At 36.0% G+C, this 19,751-nt stretch overlaps 3 protein-coding genes across 6 annotated transcripts; all 3 read right to left on the bottom strand.

Annotated features, from left to right (window-relative positions):
- Window positions 7,069-9,354, bottom strand: LOC104762325 (diphthamide biosynthesis protein 1-like). Of its 4 annotated transcripts, none has more exons than XM_019240300.1 (3): window positions 9,230-9,354; window positions 7,632-9,037; window positions 7,069-7,399 (listed from the first exon to the last, which is right to left on the bottom strand). In XM_019240300.1, exon 2 carries the CDS (start codon window positions 9,024-9,026, stop codon window positions 7,671-7,673), a length of 1,356 nt encoding a protein of 451 aa, XP_019095845.1. In that variant the 5' UTR covers window positions 9,027-9,037; window positions 9,230-9,354; the 3' UTR covers window positions 7,069-7,399; window positions 7,632-7,670. The 4 variants fall into 4 exon arrangements, with proteins under 4 accessions (XP_019095845.1, XP_019095842.1, XP_019095844.1 ...); XM_019240297.1 differs by having other exon boundaries at window positions 7,069-7,450; window positions 7,676-9,037; XM_019240299.1 differs by having other exon boundaries at window positions 7,069-7,450; window positions 7,676-9,067; window positions 9,230-9,341.
- On the bottom strand, window positions 11,065-12,479 carry LOC104762324 (heat stress transcription factor B-2a-like). Its single transcript, XM_010485593.2, has 2 exons — window positions 12,079-12,479; window positions 11,065-11,992 (listed from the first exon to the last, which is right to left on the bottom strand). The coding sequence occupies exons 1-2, from the start codon at window positions 12,322-12,324 to the stop codon at window positions 11,276-11,278; spliced, it is 963 nt and encodes a 320-aa protein (XP_010483895.1). The 5' UTR covers window positions 12,325-12,479; the 3' UTR covers window positions 11,065-11,275.
- Window positions 13,317-18,991, bottom strand: LOC104762323 (auxin response factor 2). Its single transcript, XM_010485592.1, has 16 exons — window positions 18,728-18,991; window positions 18,342-18,623; window positions 18,117-18,232; window positions 17,884-17,979; window positions 17,732-17,788; window positions 17,481-17,636; window positions 17,294-17,378; window positions 17,106-17,196; window positions 16,860-17,024; window positions 16,608-16,727; window positions 16,439-16,514; window positions 15,385-15,556; window positions 14,364-15,286; window positions 14,083-14,273; window positions 13,776-13,991; window positions 13,317-13,681 (listed from the first exon to the last, which is right to left on the bottom strand). Exons 2-15 carry the CDS (start codon window positions 18,484-18,486, stop codon window positions 13,814-13,816), a joined length of 2,571 nt encoding a protein of 856 aa, XP_010483894.1. The 5' UTR covers window positions 18,487-18,623; window positions 18,728-18,991; the 3' UTR covers window positions 13,317-13,681; window positions 13,776-13,813.

The raw sequence follows: 19,751 nt of genomic DNA, 5'->3' as shown, positions 1-19,751 counted from the left end.
CTTACCCTTCCACCGAGACACTTGATCACTCATCCGAGTCTTCAACTTGGTTTCAAACTCAGTTCTGACTCTTTCGTTGATGGACGGGTCCCAGTTACATGTTTGCTTCAACAAACATCACATGCATTAGTAATTAAAACACAAAAACTATATTTAAAACACATAAAACACAAAGTAGACTTACCGCAAAAGTTTCAAAGCACCGATTTACAACCGGACCTGGTGTTTGGGTCCAATTGGCATGAGCATGCTTGAAATCTCTTTCAAAAATGGCCAGGACAGTAGCAGCCACATAAGGGTCCTGGTCAAACCTACAAAGCAAAGGATAAATCGAATGAGGTACTATGAAACAACAAAAAAAAAAATTAGACAGGAGAAGATAATTACCAGAGGGTACCCGGAGGACGCTTAGGATCTAGTTTTGGTAAGAAAGCACGTCCGGGACTTGCAAGTAACTCTTCCAAAATAAAAAATGAATGTTGTGGAGACATACGAGAAGTTGATTGCTGAGGAGGATCATTAGACATCGCCGGAGAGCTTCCATGTAGATTATCCTGCATCGCCGGTGATGTACCTTGAGAAGAAGCGGGAGAAGGTAACTTTTGGGGATGAGCAGAAGCAGAAGTTGTCCTTCGAGTAGTGACGGGAGGAGTTAAACCTTGATAAGAGATGAATCTTCTGTAAACGTTTTGGTTTACAGAACCGTGTTGCTCATTAGTCGACATCTGAAAGCAGAACAAAAATCTGGTTAGAATTAACCCCCCCAAATCAAATTCAATCAAAACCCCCAAAATCATTAGAACCTAAATTCGAAACCCTAAATTGAATCCCTAAACCCCAAATTGAATCCCCAAAGTCGAAACCCTAAAATCGAATTAAACCTCAAATCGAATCATAACCCTAAATCCCCAATTGAATCCCCAAATTCGAAACCCTAAAATCGAATTAAAACCAAATCGAATCATAACCCTAAACCTCCAATTGAATCCCCAAATTCGAAACCCTAAAATCGAATCGAAACCCTAAACCCCAAATCAAAACCCCAAACAAAGAGATAGAATAGGAGAGGAGGAGACTTATCGGACCTTCGAGAAGAGGAGGAGAAGGGTTCGAGAAGGGTTTGAGAAGAAGATAGAAGAGGAGATGAGGAGAGGAGGAGAAGGGTTCGAGAAGGGTTAACCGGAGAAGAGACTCACCGGAAAAGACAGAAGAGATCGGAGAAGAAAGAGGAAATCAGAGAAGAGAAGGATTAGGGAACTAGGGTTTTTTTGGCTGCGGATTAGTCGAGGTTTGAGCTTCCCTCAAACTAGGTTTTTTACTTATATAGAAAAATACTGCGTCGCAAATCCCACGCAAATATTGCTAGGGATTAGCTATGGTCCCTCGCAAATCCCTAGCAACCATATTAAAATATATAATTAATATTTCTAGACTTTGCGAGAGAATTACGAGAGACCGTAGCAAATCCCTCGTAAAGTCTTTTGGGTTTAGGTTTTGAAGTGTCATTTGCGAGGGAATTGCTACTATTTGAGCAATTTGCGATGGATTTGCGACATTTAGGGTTTAGGTTTTGAAAATGACATTTGTGCAATATCTTTGAATATAAATCTTGGATTCACCTTTTTAATCATTAAAAGTATTGTAATTAGTTATAAGGGGTTTAGGATCAAGGGTTTAATGTTGTCATTTGCGAGGGAATTGCTATGGTTTAAGTTTTTTGCAATGGATTTGCGACGCATTTGCTATGCATCTAGCGGATTACTCGCAAATTTGTCGCAATCCTTGAATATCTAATTTACAAAAACCATCAAAATAATTTAAAAAAATTAGTCAAATGAACTTGCAAGTATATTATAAGGTCCTATAAGCTCATCATACTCTTCTCTATCATCAAACTTCCAAAATTGTCCAATTTTGCATCTTCCCCCAATCATTAACTATCTTTTACACTATATCATATACATGTTCATTACATTTAGACAAATATTCCAAAATTTTATAATTCTCCAACAATTTTGTGTTGCACTGCCCTATCTATGATTATAAGTGTTGGATTCATCTTTTTAATCATTAATAGTAATGTTATTAGTCTTTAGTCTTTAGGGTTTAGGGGTTAGGGTTTGAAGTTTTCATTTGCGAGGGAATAGCGACGATTAATGTTTTGCGATGGATTTGCGACGCATTTGCTATATATCTAGCAAATCTGTTGCAAATATGTCGCAAACCTAGTATATTTAATTTATAAAAACCATCAAAATAATTTTAAAAGTTAGTAAAATTAACTTTCAAGTATATTATAAGGTCCAAGGTCTCATCATCTTCTTTCCAATCATCTTTTTAATCATTAATAGTAATATATTAGTAATGAATTTCAGAATAATTCACCTTATGAACATATTGAAATATATTTCAGAATAATTATATTAAGTTTTGTAATATTTATCAAAAAAAAAAAATTCCTAATTTTGCAATGGATTTGCTATGGCTATCGCAATTCACTCGCACGTCCATAGCAATCTTGCTATGGATACTCTTTTCACAAATGCGTCGCAATATTGCGATTGATTTGAGAGGAGGGTGACCTTTCCTGCGAATTTGTCGTAAATGCCTCGCAAATGAGCAGCGGAATTGCGACGACTGGCTTCCTCGCAATTTTGCGAGGGATGTGCTATGGAATTTTCTTTTCTCGTACTGTCTTCGCAAATCCACCACAAATTTGCGAGAGCTGTATTCCGTCGCAAGTCGTCCTCGCAAAACGCGTGTTTTCTTGTAGTGAAAATTCATGCTACAGTAGTCAGTATGTTCTTTCTTTTTATGTATACTATTTGGCAAGTTTGGCCTCTCTATACAATATTAAACATTTGGATCAAGAAAAATTAATTTATGTCACAACAAAAAAAATTAATTATGGTATTCATTTTTTAATGTACATTTCTTTATATATACAATGAAATGAATAAATGAAGTTTGCATTATTTATTACTAGGAATAGTCTCGTGCGTTACACCAGGTTATTTCTATATACATATTTTTTTTGTTTACCATAAATGGTAATTAGTTTATTTTTGTATTATTTGATTCTAGTATCTACTTGTTGGAGAATATGAGATTTTGTAGCTGATGTTGATTTCGTATTCATGTGATCTTTTAATTTTGAGAATGAGTTGGTTGTGTGATTGTGTTGCTGTTAAGCTTATTTCATACTACATTGTATAGAGCTTACTTATATTACAGAACTTTTTTTTTAAAATGATGGTGTTTTTGGGGGGTTGAGTGATTGTTTGTTGATGGTGTTGGAATTGCTATGTATATATTCGGACATATGTTGGTATTGCTTTGCAAATTTTTTCCATTTAATTGTCATTATTTTTTGTATTTCATTGTTGTTGTGTGATTATTCTTGTAGCCGTCAGACTTATGAATTGTTACATATTTGTATATATTTATTGGTCATTATTCTTTTATCATTTTGTAATCTAAACAATTTTCTATAAAAGCTAAGTAAGTTACGTAGTTTGATTGTAAATAGTCAAAGTGTTACGTCAAAATTATAAAATAATTCATGCTTTAGTTGTCCCATTTGGGGTTTTTCTTGGTTACCAATTTTAAAAGTAGTTGTATTCTTTTAAATGTAGAGTCTCGTGTATGTTTTTGGTAAAATGTTTTATTTGGTTCTTGTGAACTTATCTGAGTTCTCTCTAATTCTATCTAATTAAAGCAGCAAAGACGGATAAATATTATTTACCCAGTTCACTGCTACGTCTGGGAAGACACAAACCTCTCAACATTCAGTTAATGATATCGGAAATTACATCCAGCATTGTTTATATGGGGATATTTTACCTACAGATTATTACAATATTGATTAGATACTGATTTATTAATTTAAAAATGAATGAAGAGAGAGCCCTTTCTTACTATAAGTCGTCTCTCGCATATGTATGAATTGGTCCAAGTTATTCTGAATTTGTAATCTCATATATAGCCAAGTTATTCTGAATTTGTAATCTCATATATAACCAAGTATGTAGGGTTTTTGTTCTTTTGTATGCAAGTAAGTTATAGAGTTTATGATCTGCTCCTATTTAATATTAAATTGAGAGAATACCTTCTTTAACGTAAACTTGGTGACATTGTTGAATATTTCTGTGTAACTGTATGTCTCTCCTCGTCCATGTTCACCATGTTCAGAACCTTCAAACCTGCTTCTGATGTTACTCTAGATAATGCGACATACAATTGTCCATGACTGAAATCTGGTTTTGGGAAATATATAACCAACTTTTTCTAAGATTATTCCTTGGCTTTTATTAATACTCATTATATTGTGTAGCTCTAACACAAGGGGAATTAACGTCTTCTTATCGTTGTTAGTAAGTTGTAGAGTTTTTTTTTTTGTATGCAAGTAAGTTGTAGAGATTATGATCGATCCTATTTAATATTTAATTGAGAGATTACCTTCTTTTACATAGACTTTGTGACATAGTTGAATACTTCTGTGTAACTGAATATCTCTCCTCGTCTATGTTCACCATGTTCAGAACCTTCAAACTTGCTTTTGATGTTATTCTAGATAACGCGACATAAAATTGTCCATGCCTGAAATATGGTTTTGGAAAATATATAAACCAACTTTTTCTAAGCTTTTTCTTTGGTTTTTATTAATAGTCATTGCATAGGTCAAACGAAGGGGGAACTGACGTCTTTTTAATTTGAACAACCACTTAGAATTGGGTGGAGAGAGTATTATCCTTGCGATGACAACCTTGTTTCCAACTGTTGTACCAATTAAGATATTTGCTTCAATGACTCTAGCACCCAAACATGTGACAACTAATTTGGTTCATTGCAAAGTCCTTCTTTTTTATTCATGTTTTGTAAGAGCATAACTGGAGAGCCTATATATTTTGAATGAGTTGAAAATTTCTGCAGGATATGAGGAAGGGCTTCAGTTTTTGTTCCAAACAATTATATTAGATACTGGTTTTAATAAAATATTTTCATATAAGGAAACATTTTGCGTTTCCAATTTATAGCATTGTATCGAATGGAATTAATGCCTCTTTAATAGAATTAGGAATACACCAAATTTAAGGTGATGTATTTTAATTGTTTGACATTTTAGGTTTAAAATAGAGGAAAATATATGGTTTTAAATTAAAATAAAAATGAACATGTATAAATGTGGGCTTCATGTACGAGTATGACCCATGTTTGGAATCTGGTTTTTGCCTATTTGTGAAAATTGGTTATTGCAATAATGCAGTAAGCAAAAAATGATGATTAAAGTTTTTTTCATTCATATACAAATGTCAACTCCAAAGTGTCACGTGTCAAAATCTGAAAGCAAGTCTTAAAAGGAAACTTTTTTGTAGATTCTTTTGACGTTATTATTTTGGGGAAGAAGTCGATAAATTTATAGAAGAGGATAAATTTGTTTGATTTTTTTTTACATACACAATAACCACTTATTACAAATATAACACACAATCCATTGACCTTGTTTAGCATGAGAAAAAAAAGGGAAGAAAAAGAAGATAGGTGAGTTATACATGTACTACGTGGCAATCAGTTAGAGCTTCCTTAAATGTCGAAGCCAAATTGGTTATTGCAATGATGTAGTAAGCCAAAAATGAGGATTAAAGTTTTTTTTGATAGACAGGTGTCAATTTCAGAAGTGACATATGTCAAGTACTGAAAGCAAATTTTAAAAAATAATTTTATTGTTGATTTCTTTGTCAAGCCTATAAATTTGTAGAATAGAGTAAATTTGTTTGACTTACTTTTTATACACAAAGAATTATGGTGGTATTGGGACATATGAATTAGAATACACAAATAACCACTTATTACAAAGATAACCTACAGTGTATTAACGTTGTTTGGCATATAAAAAAGAAGGGGAAGAAAAAGATAACAGGTATATTAGATTGCAAAGAAAGAGGGGCAGGAGACAGTGAAGTGGTGGAATTGGGACATATGATTTTTCAACGAAACAAATAAATAAATGACGCCCAAGTGGTGTGCGACCCTAATTTCTTATCCCTTCTTCTACTTTGACGTAAGGTCCAAAAACACTAGTGTGCGACCATATCTTTCTTTCTTTCTTTTTTGTCAGTGTACTACAAGTATACAACCAACCATATATATTTCTCCATTTTGATATTCAGTGTAAATCGATTAAACTCATAAATTCATTCACATTAATATAGTCAGCTCAAACTGCAAGAATAATTAACTCTATTGTGTTTTCAAAAATTAAATCTAATTAAAAGAAATAAGTGGTTGATCTCTATATTTGAAGTTGAATCCTTATAAAAGTGAAATAATCTGTTTGTGGAATTTATGAAGTTTCAAATTACTGATGATGGTATTAAACTATTAATTAGTCGGTGTAGTTTCAAGCTGTGTAAAAATATATGTACTTCGGCTATTTCATCTCAAATGTGTACATATATAGATTTAATGATTTATAATGAAGATTCCATTATGATGAACAGAAAATCACAAAGAGTGGCTTATTATGATATAACTAGCTTTTACCAATCAGCTCTTTTATGCATTACAATTAAAGTGTTTTTTTTTTGTGTGGGTATAACAGCTAAAAAGTTTTCTTACCAAAAAAAAAATACTCCCTATGTATCACAATACATGGTTTTTTTAGAATCTTTTTCTTGTATCACAATAGATGATTTTCTGTATATTTTTATCAATTATTACTAGAAAATTACAAATTTCAAGAATCATTGATTGAGAATTTAAAACTTTGATGAATTACTATTGGTTAATAATTATAAAAATATGTTATTATGAATAATAATGTATTTATTGCTAAACATTAAATATTTTCTTAATTTATGTGAAAATCTCAAAAAATCATCTATTCTAATAGAGAGGAAGTATATCATAAGTTTAGAACAGAAAAAGATTAAATGGTGGAGCACAAGTTTTTAATCTGTTATACAGTAGGTGATTGGTTTGTCTGTAATTATAGTTTAGGATTTTTGTTGTAGTTGTTTTAATGTTGTAGAAAATCAGATTCTGGAGTTCATTTATGTAGAATTATAATAATAAAAAACATGAGGCCGGATCAAAACAAGGCTAAACCAAAACTTCAACCTAATCAGATCTGCAATAAACATCATCAGTATTTTTTACTGCAGGGCCTATATTTTTCACTTCTATCACCATTTTGTTTTATCAAAACAAAAAGTGAGCAGACAAAATCTCAGTAAACGAGAGAAACAAGTGTTGTAGCCTCTCTACAAACAGCCCTTTAATCCTCACGGCTTGTATAGAAAAACTGCATATGAGTCTTCACTCTTCAACTTCTGTCAACAACTCATACAGAGTCGACAGTTTCACTTCAAGACTTCCCCAAGCTAATAATCAACAACACATTCGCCGACTTGGGTTATATCAGCTACTCTGTGGGAAACTATAGAAGAAGNGACAAAATCTCAGTAAAAGGGAGAAACAAGTGTTGTAGCCTCTCTACAAACAGCCCTTTAATCCTCACGGCTTGTATAGAAAAAGTGCATATGAGTCTTCACTCTTCAACTTCTGTCAAAAACTCATACAGAGTCGACAGTTTCACTTCAAGACTTCCCCAAGCTAATAATCAACAACACATTCGCCGATTTGGGTTATATCAGCTACTCTGTGGGAAACTATAGTAAAGGGTTTCTTCGAATGGGACGAGATGACTTCTTGAGATATGAAGAGTTCCATTCTCCACCTTCTTGTGCGTAATAATCCATTGGATAGTCTCCATCGAGTGCCCCATCATCATCCTCTTTCTTATCATTTTCCACGTACTCATTACTACTACACGCACAACTTGTTTCGTTCTTCTCTTTGCAACAGCCAGCCAAAGAATCTCCTCTGCTCGAAGTATCCTTCTTCCACCAACCGCTGAGGTATCCTAGAGCAATCTCAGCTTCATAAGTTGTTAGAAGCGGTTTAAGAAAGGCCTCACCCCAATCAATAGAAAGCCTTGGGCATGCTATTTGAACCCAAGCATCCACCGAATCTTCAAATAGTGCTACTCTTGTAGGGCTAAGTTCTGACATTAAAACAACTGTGCTATCTATCCCATTCTCCTTCATTTTCTTCTCTAACATCTCAAGAATCTTAGGATTCCCTTGCCTTCCCAATGTCCCCAACACAATCCCCCAAGTTTTTGCATCCATGGCCCTTGCAATTGCTCTCCTTCTCGTCGCCCTCATTCCCTTATGATCATACTCCTCTAAAAACAGCTTTCCAAGATATGGATCGTACCTAAACGCCTTGATATTTGGATTGGCTATCATCATTGCTTCTAGATGGAACCTCCCGTCAGCTACAAACACAAGTACTTGGTCTTCACAACCCTCAACCATCTTAATCTTTGGAGCTGTACAGCCAAGTACTTCACCAGCTGATAAAGGCTTTGACTGAGGGATCAAAACATTGAAACCTAGCTTCTCTAAATCAGGCTTCACAGCTCTAATAGCCGAAGTAAACTGAATCGTGCCTGCAAGAATGATGTTCTTGGCATCATTCGAGAGATTGAGATGGATGGTGTTCAACAAGCATTTAACATCGATCTGTATATCGACAAAAACATAAAGGCAAGGGATTTTGGTAGAGTCAATAGGGACAAGACAACTATGTCCATAGTGAATAAGCAAGTCAGCACCAAGAGCAACCGCAGAGAAATCATCAACACAGCAAGCTCCATAAGTGACATCACCGAGTACAAAACAGTGAGAAGCTCCAGCAAAAGATGTGAAGATGTCAGAGAGTGTGAGTGCGTACATAAGAAGACCCTCAGGAAGCTGCAGAGCTATGCGTTTAGCTTTCAACGATTTGATCCGCCAAACGCACTTGTGTACCTCAAACTGGTAAATTGAAGGTAGGATTGAGATAGCAGCGTTGAGAGACGCATCGTTGAGGATTGATTCAGGGATTTGGTTCTTGATGAAACGTTTTGGAGGCTGCTTTGGTCTTGTGCTCTTGCCGTTGTTTACATCAGAAAGCTCCATACTTTGGCCTGCTACATAAGAGAATAGAGATTCATAAGATCCTAAATTCACCACCACAAACAAACAAAAAAAAAAGTTAACGATTTTTTCATATATATATTCCACAGCTTAGGTTAAACAAAAATTTGATTCCTTTCCTAATCTAATCGAAGGGGAAAAAAGTTAGGTCTTTGAATCAGTATACGTTGAAATCAAACACAAACCTTGACGAAGAAGATGAAAACAATCGAATAGGTTCCGATTTTGCTCGATCCAGAGAGAAGAGAGCGCGGCGGAGAGAGAGAAGAGAGTGACCAAACAAGTCAATGAATGGGTTTAGGGTCTAACCAGTGTCATAAACCAAATTCACTTTATTTTATAACTTTAACCGGTTAGTTAACCGGTTATCTACAGTTTAAACTATGGCCATGAATAGGTGCTTTTTAGATTTTAGTTAGCTTTTGGTTTTTGATTATTTTAGTTTTTTTTTATTTTTGGTGTAGATTTTAGTTTTTGCAAAATCTTAAAAGGTAATTTGATTAGTTTTTAGTTTTTATGTATAATATTTATTTTTAAATAGTAAAATAATGATTATGAATTTTTATTAAATGATAAAAAAATACAATGATGCAAAAAAACATACATTTATTACATATAGAAAACACATTATTGCAAAATTATTATCATCATCACCATTCAAGGCCTTAGTTTGTTTTGGAATTTAAGTAAATTAAAATATATATATATATATATATATATTAGAAAAAAAACTCACGCTGAAAAACCTACAAAATATGGTTTTTAGATTTTACGAAGTAATTGCTCAAATCCTTCAAAATATTGTTTTCTTAAATTTTAGGAAATCTATTTTTTTTTCATTCAGAGCCTATGTTAGTTTGGTGTTCTTTNGTTTTTTTTTTTTTTTTTTTGTGTGGCTAATGTAGCAAACTAGAGACAACATTATTTGGGGAAAGAAGACAATTCACTATAATTTAAATGTGTTGTTGTTGTATGTGAACAAAATGCATAGACACATCACACATAAGTTATTGTCAACAACTCAACATTGACAAATTATACGATCAAGAGTCAATTGATGGACAAAATTGCAGATATGTTACATATAAATGAGTCTATAATAGTAGTATTAAATCAAGTTTAAACTTTTGACCCTTACCATGGCTTTGCTTCTGCTAATGCTCCTCACTCCGGTGAGTTCCTTGGTTCTGGTTCTTACTCTAGAAAATAGTATTGCTTTGAGAGTTTTCTAAGGACCCTCTCTACAAACTCACAATCGTGTTCATAACTTTTCAAGATACTAATATTTTTTTTTCTTTGAAAAGTAGTTATTGGTAAAAAAGACGAAAAACTCAAAATGTTTAGATGCTGATGTCTCACTTTCCTTGCAAGTTATGCGTTTCGATTTTCACATTGCAAGTGACGGTGAAATCTCAACGAAATCATTTGAGTGAGCAAAAAATTTCACGTAACCTTCTCTATCTATAAAATCCCCAATAACACATTCAATCAAACATATTATGATAATGTTGGTAATATTGTTTATACTAACCAATTGAACTCTTGACATTTTTGAGAAACCAAGATTTTAATGTGTAACAAGTCATTAAGTCAATCTGTAATCTAGTACGATACAGAAAATCTATAAAATCCCCAATAACACATTCAATCAAACATATTATGATACATGTAGCTAATATTGTTTATATACTAACCTATTGAACTCTTATCATTTTTGAGAAACCAAGATTTTAACGTGTAATAATAATAAATCATTAAGTCAATTATGAGAAAATTGGAAAATCTACTTTGTGATAATCATAATCGAGGAAGCTAGGTCCACAACACGTTCCCTGAATCGCGCCCACCAAACGAGAGAGATTCCAGATGCTTCATTACAAATTTCAATTTTCATCATTAATAATTTAATCTCTTACGTCTTTTTCATTTTCTTATAAAAACAAAAACACAAAAAGATGAGAAGAATTTTAAGAAAATGTCAAAAAAGGAAAGTCTAGAAACAGCCTAACTATTTTTCAAGAAAGAAAAAAAAAATTATTCATTTAAATAAAAATAGTAAAACACAAAGTGTTAAAGAAGATGTCAAGATTGATGAAACTTCTTGAAACACACAGATGGGACACGAGCTTCTCTGATTTGTCTTAACAAAAAAAAAAAGCTTTAATCCTCAACTTCGCGGCACATATCTACACACCAAATCTCAACCGTTGGCTTCTTTTTTTTTTTTTTTTTTAATTACAAACTCTCTGATTGGTTCGATTATAATTATAATATCTCAACCACGGCGGCTCCTCCTCGGACTTCTTCTCCCCAACCGGCGCCGTCGTCGTGGAAACCGTCTTCACCTGATGAAGTCCTTCACTTCTCGTACGTTTCAGTCCTATCGGAACACCAAACAGTCTCGGACTCGCTTCTTCTTCTTCTTCTTCACCGTCAACATCACAAAACCGCTTCTTGGCCGGTAAAAACTCAACCGGTTGATGACTACTGCTACCTCCCCCTCCCGGAGAATAACTCCGATCAGGGTGAGATCCGACGTAACTAGACATGAGAGTAAAGATATTATCGCAAACAGATTTCATCTGAGTAAGCTCACGGTTAAGCTGAATGTTCTGATTCCGAAGCTTCTCGTTCTCTTCTAATAACTCAACTGATAAGCCTGCACCATTGTTCCCCGTCGTTGTCTGAACATACCAAGACGACGGAGGAGAAGACGACATCACCTGTGTGTTATTATTGTTACGATCTTCCCCTGAGTTGGACGGTGACACAACAAGAGTCGTTTGGAGTCTCTGTTCCGAAGAGGAAGGAGGAGTAGTAACAGCTGCTGCTGCTTGATGAGACGTTGTTATTTTCCGACGTTGGATCTCACGGAGAAGACGTTTCTCTCCTCTCTTGAAGTAATCGTTTGAAAACTCCCATCGATCCGGTACTACTTTTTTGAACCCCTGTTGAGGAAACAAAACAAAAAGACAGATTATAAAACAGAACGATGGAATAAAAGAAGAAATCGATGGAAGATGAGAAAACGTACGTAAGTGTTGAGCTGACGAACGAAGCTTGAGAAATTGTTGTGTTTGAAGTGTTTAGGAAGCAAATCTTTAGCGAAATCTGTAGGATTCCATACGATGAAAGAGGAACCATCTTCGTTCCATGAGATTACGTCGTTGATTGAACTATCTTCTACAAGGTTATATGTTTTTGTCAGAAACGGCGTCGGAATAGATCTCTGAGATAATGATTCTCCGGTCGTCATGGCGTCCACCGGTGGAGAATTCATTGATTTCTTTTAAAAAAAAAAAAATTGTTAAGTAGAACAAAGTGTCCCCTGAAAGTAACGAAAGAAAGAAAGAATAGTAGTAGTAGTATTATTGATTGTGTTATGTAAAAATGGTTTTTAAAAAAAAAATAAAAAAGATCGAGAAGCTGCGTAATATTTTAGGCTTCAAGAAACTTCCTATGGAGTTGCGTGTTTATTCCCTCATATAGTGTGCCCACCCAAGTGGTGGGGTCTAACAGTGTTAGTTTATCTTATTGTTTTATTTGGAATTTTTTTTTGGTAAATTTAATTATTGTAACATTGTCTGCTTTCATTTGATGTGTCATCGGTTCAGAGTCTTCAGACCATCACACCATATGCTTATGTGGATCCATGGTAGACTTACAAATTGCAAGAGAAGGAGACAACAAACACTTATTGAACTCTGCAGTTTTTTACTTTTTATTTATCGTTTGTAAAATAATGGGCAACAGTTTTAACAACACTGAAGGTTTTTTCTTTTTTTTTTCTTTCAACTCAGCAAGATAAAGATACCGTATTCGACTATTCGGGGTTTTATGTGACGATTGAGATTGTCGGCTGGCTTAAGGCGGTAGTGTGCTATTGTTGACTGCGGGTTCCTTATATGGTTTAACTCGAATGAGTCTTAGCTAAATGCAAGTTTGCTTTTGTGTAATTTTCCTGATTCTAATGGCTTAGTTTATGGACTTTGAGGTCATAGATATAAGCCAAAAAAAAGCCCTGTCCATTTCCACAATTTTTTCACTGTTTAAAAGAGGTTTCGTAGTTTGCTCATTGAGTGCTTAACTATTTAGACTGTACATGGAATGGAACAAACATCACAAAAGCTAAACTGTAAGGTTTCGAAATGGAACAGATTGCTAGACGTCTCACAATTTCGTGCATATAATCATGTCGAATACGAAATGCTACAAAATGCTAACTAGACATTAAAACCGTTAAAACGACTACTATTCTAAAAAAGGCAGAGCATAAAAAACTTATGTACATTGGATTTAATATATATAAACAATAGAAGACTTAAAAAGATCTTTGGATGAAAGAAGAAAAAAAATACATAAAACAAGAACCGATAGCAGCCTCCATCTACACAACTCCACACCACATTTCTACTTAATAAAAGAGCCTTTCATATTCTACTATATAATACCTGTAACCTTTTTATGTTTACTTTATAATATATATATATAGATTATTATTAGATATAATAGGGGGTGGTGGGAGATGCTAATAATCTAAGTGGCCAACAAAATACTTCAAAAATTGCATTTTTAATATCATATCTTATAAACCCATCATCCCATTTTGCTCTCCAGTCTCCACCAAAATGACCCTCCTGATTTTACAAAAAAAAAAAAAAGCAAACATAAGTTGTATGTAAGGAAATAAACTTGGTCGTGTCTATCATTATTTCTATAGCTTTTTCATACCTCGGCTTGTAGCAAAAGGGCTGGCTGGTTTTTTCTGTTTAAGAGTTCCCGGCGCTGGACAATGAAGGATTTGATGCAGACTTGGCGTCCTTTGCATCTGATCCTTCCCCAACGACTGCTTCTTCCTCGCTCCTACAGCTTAGAGTCCCTGGGTTCATCTTCCTCACTTCCTCTTTAGTGTATATGAAGATTTTGCGAACCATGCAACAAAACTCCCTTTGAAACATCATTATGTCAGTGTTTTAAAACACACATTAACATAGATCTAAATTAAGGTAGTGTAGGTGGAAAAACTGCAATAACTTACTGCCAAGGATCGTCTCCAACCAGCATCATATCATTCTCATCATCTGTGTAAACTATCAACCAATCTTTCTTAGGAGCCATCAACTCTCCATTGAACTCAAACAGCCTGTCCAGCTCAGCGATTAATTCCTCATAGTTTTGGAACTTTGAAAGATCCACTGAACGGCCTAGTGCGATTCCCTGCTTGTGAACCTATAAACCAATGTGTCATGTGTTAGTCAACAAAGTATTCGAAGTTTCAAACACCAAATATTCTTTGTGGTTAATAATAGTAAAAAGTACCTTCGTGCAACTCCTACTTGAGCTGGTTTTTGCATGAGCATCTTTTGGATGAGGATAATTAGTCTGGAATGGTCCTCCCTGTTCGCGATGTTCGTTTGTCGATTTTGACCCTTTTGACTGATCAGAAAGATCTTGAACCTTTGGTGATGCTATCTGGGTAAGCCCCGCAGCATCATTCAAATTGTTTCTCTGATACAAGGAAGAATCTGTCCCATTCATGTTGTTGTTCAGAGGAATGCCAAAAAGCCTGCAGTTCCCATCTCTTGACTTCGCTGTCTCCTCTTGTATCGTCATAGATTGTTTCGTTACTTGCTCCCTAGCCTGAGCTTGTGCCTGAGCCTGAACCACTTCCTCAAAATAATTCAAAGCACGTGGACGTATCGGCCAGTTACCACCAGTATTTTCGGTCGATAGACCATTAAGCACCGGATATTCGCTGTATTTACCATTGCCTCGCCCTTGGAAAGAGGTATCACTTGCGGAAGGTACCTTGGGAGATTCATGTAACTTCAGAGAAAGACCAGAGTGCATCATCTGCCACTGGTTAGCAAGATAATCAAACTTGCCCTCTGGATCACTTGATATTTTCTTTGCAGGCATAGAAGGTGACGATGAATGGTCATAAAAAGGTATCCGCTGACCATGGGGTGGATCTATGTTAGTCCCAAAGCCGGAAAGCAAATCTGTGTAAGTAGGTTCATGCCTGGATGAGGACATCCAGTTTTCAGATCCATATCTTCTAGAACCAGAAACCACGTCAACCTTATCATCATCCGCTGAGGATTGCCACACAACAGAATTCTCAGGAGCATCACACTCTACACTCTCAGTATGTTTCGTCCTCAAGGTCGAGTATTCTTGACCTTGCAAGACCCTTGAAAGTCCGCTTGCTGGTAAAGGGTCCATGTTTGCTTTAGCTGTGCCTGTATTGTTAACAATGAATTAGTCTCTCACTGACAAGTTCAATATAATATTAAGACACTACTATATGAACTACTGCAGTGGAAAAAGGGAATATTACCTTCTCTAGTAAGCATCGAAGAGTCAGGAGATGAGGGTGCTATGTTAGATCTGGGCCTCTTAGGCCTAGGCATTGGAACAGGACTCAAAGCAGGAGGAGCAAGAGCTGGCTCTATTTTCCACGGAGATACTCTATCAGGTCGAGGAATACTAGAAGTCTCATCCCATCTCACCTGAATGACAATTGAACAATCAGTATCCATTCTATTCAACAATAGTCTTAATCCTCTCTAGGAACTAGGTCATACCTTGAGGGATCTCCACTTTGATTTTGGCCACCTAGTGGGGTCAGAGTCTTCAGTCCCAACGATTGTGCCCGTAAACCTAATATAAATCAATAAAACATGTTAGGTTCATAATTCAGCAAGGAAAAAGGCTGAGAGCTAAAATATCTAAAAAGCAGAAGAGAGTTTNAATGGTCATAAAAAGGTATCCGCTGACCATGGGGTGGATCTATGTTAGTAGTCCCAAAGCCGGAAAGCAAATCTGTGTAAGTATGTTCATGCCTGGCTGAGGACATCCAGTTTTCAGATCCATATCTTCTAGAACCAGAAACCACGTCAACCTTATCATCATCCGCTGAGGATTGCCACACAACAGAATTCTCAGGAGCATCACACTCTACACTCTCAGTATGTTTCGTCCTCAAGGTCGAGTATTCTTGACCTTGCAAGACCCTTGAAAGTCCGCTTGCTGGTAAAGGGTCCATGTTCGCTTTAGCTGTGCCTGTATTGTTAACTGACAAGTTCAATATAATATTAAGACACACTACTATATGAACTACTACAGTGGAAGAAGGGAACATTACCTTCTCTAGTAAGAATCGAAGAGTCAGGAGATGAGGGTGCTATGTTAGATCTGGGCCTCTTAGGCCTAGGCATTGGAACAGGACTCAAAGCAGGAGGAGCAAGAGCTGGCTCTATTTTCCACGGAGATACTCTATCAGGTCGAGGAATACTAGAAGTCTCATCCCATCTCACCTGAATGACAATTAAACAATCAGTATCCATTCTATTCAACAATAGTCTTAATCCTCTCTAGGAACTAGGTCATACCTTGAGGGATCTCCACTTTGATTTTGGCCACCTAGTGGGGTCAGAGTCTTCAGTCCCAACGATTGTGCCCGTAAACCTAATATAAATCAATAAAACATGTTAGGTTCATAATTCAGCAAGGAAAAAGGCTGAGAGCTAAAATATCTAAAAAGCAGAAGAGAGTTTTTACCTCTGCTCAGGAGCCTCTTCGCCTTCAAATCTCATTTTAAATCTCATGCCTATGGAGTAGTTATTCTTCACAGACTCCATATACTGATCAAACGGAACAATAAACTCAGATGGGCTCGTCCTGTATCAAACAAAACAACAGTGTGGGAACATTTAGTAGAGTAATTTACTGCCAAGCATCAGACAAATAGAGACACAAACAGCAAAGAGCTCAAAACTGAATGCTGTTTTGTGAGCTAATACCAAGACAAACCTTGGTTTGTAGTAGACTGTAAACATAGTCCCAGTTGAAATGGCATGCCATGCGGTAGCCAGTACTCCAAGATGCATGCTATGGCTAGATATAACCGAAGATGGCACATTTCCCTGTTGTCGCATCGCACGCCTTACACCCACTCTTAATTCTCCATTCTCTCCCCTGTAGAAGAATCAGATATTTCAAATTATAGAAAAAAACAGATACAGCTCAAGAAAATAAGAAACTAAGAAATCCACAAACCTTAGAAATATAAACGCATCGCCTGCAACTAGCCTTTTGGAGCTAACAAACACACTCCATCCACTTTGAAGCAAATGCCTCCGTGGTTGACCTGGTCATTATCGGAGACATCAACAACCACATAAGTTTGAGGAACATAAAGTAAAACAAAAAAAGTGATAATATGCTACTCATACAAATTCCTATACCTCGGAATATATGCCTGAATCGCCACTCATTTGCATGCAAATCCTTAGCAACTAACTCTTGAGTTGGTGGTTGTCGAGACATATCCTGAAAGAAGTAACAAAAAAATGAATCGAAGGCAAACGTAGAACAATTCAAGAAAACATAAGCGAACGAATGTATACAAGAAGAAGCAAATGAAACACCAACCAGAGGTGGGAGACATTCATCCGCATGGCGCCTAAGAACAGAAAATCCACCGTGCGTACTAGTGTCAGATGCAGTCAAGGTTTTGCAGAACGAGTGGACCTGGAACCTAGGGGGTGGAGGAGGAGGCGCTTCCTTCTCAATTGCATTCTCGTCTTGCTGTGTTGAAAAGAACAAAAAATACATTTCAGTATCTTGAAGAATAAGAACATCCAACAACCCTGAAACCAATAAAATCAGAAAACACAACTTACGTTAGCCTCAGGAACAAGAGTAATCTGCGCATAAACTTCATCTGTATCTGCCTCTGCCTGTAAAATCATATACAAAAAAACTCTTGTTAGCAGACAATTCAAGACTCATAAATGAACTTTTTCCAATAAAGTATAAAAAATAAGAAGCTTACCTTTAAATCTACATTAATAACTCGACAAAGAAGCTTTGACGGAAGATCATAGAGAGGCATCTGCTGTTCTGCTGCCTGGTTCGTCGATGCCTCCACCTAACCCCCGCATCCACAATGGAAACCGACAAATATCATTAGAAAAATATCTCAACAGATACAGATAGGAATCAAAGAAGGGTAAACTCAAAGATTTAGCCTAAAATAGTAAAAGCTCAAGAGATGAAAATCTTTACCTGCTCGATATGTCCTTGAGGGAAATAGAAGACTCGGTCATCTTGTCTAGGAACCGTCACAAGCGGACCAGCACAAGCGTGCCATAGCTCTCTGTAAAGAGCAGCTTCAGGGTCGACTATGAAGAAAATTTAAGAAAAGGTTAGTTAGATCAACTCAGTCTGTAACCAAAACCAAGCAAAAACCAAAAAGAGGGAAAAAAAAAAAACTGGGAAACGGAGACATACCAGCACGCTCAGATCGGGTAGAATGACAGTTTTGCCCCTCGCCGGGGACGGAGACATTTCTAGTCTCCTTTGGGTCAGTAAAAGCGGAGGAGGAAAAGTTCTCTCCTCCACGATTACCTTTCATTGAAACCTCCGAACTCGCCATACCTTCAGATCTGTTTCATCTGATACCAAATAAGACTCAAAGCAGACGATATCCACCAAATCCACCTCAGAAAAAAAAAAAGCTCAAAGCTCGCCTCGGTAACTCCACTTGATTCCTTTCTTTGGTCTCTTATCTCTCTGACAAACACAATCACCACTGTTTTTAGCTCCTTTACATTACTCGATACAACTATCAGATAATATAAACCCTAAAATCAAACGAGAAAACCACCAAATTTCACCTCAAAATTGTCTCCGATTCAGACTCCAAGCTCTCTCTCTCTCTCTCGCTTTCCTCTTTTCTCCTCGCTTGTGGCTTTACACCGGAGTCGCAGAAGCTCGAAACATCGACGGCAAGCAATTTCCTCTTCTTCTTCTTCTGTGGTCTCTCAGAGGTTTTTTTTTCTCTCTCTCTCTCTTTATCTCTCTCTATCTCTATATCTTTTTTTTTTTTTTTCTTTGGTCTTTCCTATCTTTTGTTTTTCTGGGTACGAGGCGACCAAAGGGCTAAACCAAGAGAGTAGTAGTAGTCAAAACTCGGCTTCAATCATTTCAACCGCGGGGTGAACTTCTCTAACCCATACCAATGACCGGCATTTACCGGTTACCATTCCTTTTTTCGCACCGGCTATAACCGGTTGTAACCATTTCCGGGGGACCAGGGTCTGCGCGACCTCACAAAGCGAAAGACAAGTGACGAAATTATTTTCTTTCTTTCTTTCCTCGACTTATTATTTTCACATTTTTTTTAATTTAAAAGCCTTTTTTTCCTAAAAATATATTGTCATATCCTTTTCTAATATTTAATTTTTTTCTATATAAAAAAAAAATATTAAGAAGATAAAACTTGAAGAAAAGACCCATTTTTTGCATACATTTCCAAGTCGTATATCCCCAGAAATATAGCAATTTTAGTCATCTTTAAATTGTTGACCAAAAACAAGAAAAGTGAATTTGGATTATTATAAATAAGAAACCTAAGGTTCTTCTATCTAGCGGTAGTATTATTTATTTACCGTGAGTTGAAAATTATTAACCCATGATGTGGTTTAGAGAAATTAGGGGTGAGAAAAGTAAATTAAAATGTCTAGAGAGGATAGTAATTATTGATAGATTAGCAGGAAGTAATAAAGGCTGCTGCTGCTTTACTTTATAAGATGGGACTAACGGCGTCAACACGTCTAAGAACAAGCGTCGGGTTTTGGTTGGATAAAGAAGATAACGGTGTTTGTGAAAGAGCGTCAATGGGAAAGGTGTTGTGTTTTT

Source organism: Camelina sativa, chromosome 18 (assembly GCF_000633955.1).
Source record: "Camelina sativa cultivar DH55 chromosome 18, Cs, whole genome shotgun sequence".
NCBI lineage: Eukaryota > Viridiplantae > Streptophyta > Magnoliopsida > Brassicales > Brassicaceae > Camelina > Camelina sativa.
The sequence above is the reverse complement of the archived record's forward strand: the minus strand, read 5'-3'. Positions and strand labels throughout refer to the sequence as shown.

Bases quoted from the DNA above. Each gene is read 5' to 3' on its own strand.
- LOC104762325 (XM_019240297.1), bottom strand. From the start codon at position 9,026: ATGGAGCTTTCTGATGTAAACAACGGCAAGAGCACAAGACCAAAGCAG.
- LOC104762324 (XM_010485593.2), bottom strand. From the start codon at position 12,324: ATGAATTCTCCACCGGTGGACGCCATGACGACCGGAGAATCATTATCT. The intron at 11,993-12,078 runs GTACGTTTTCTC...TTTCCTCAACAG, and splicing joins TTCGTCAGCTCAACACTTAC to GGGTTCAAAAAAGTAGTACC.
- LOC104762323 (XM_010485592.1), bottom strand. From the start codon at position 18,486: ATGGCGAGTTCGGAGGTTTCAATGAAAGGTAATCGTGGAGGAGAGAAC. The intron at 17,637-17,731 runs GTAAGTTGTGTT...TTTTCAACACAG, and splicing joins CTCTTGTTCCTGAGGCTAAC to CAAGACGAGAATGCAATTGA. The intron at 17,197-17,293 runs GTATAGGAATTT...GATAATGACCAG, and splicing joins ATTCAGGCATATATTCCGAG to GTCAACCACGGAGGCATTTG.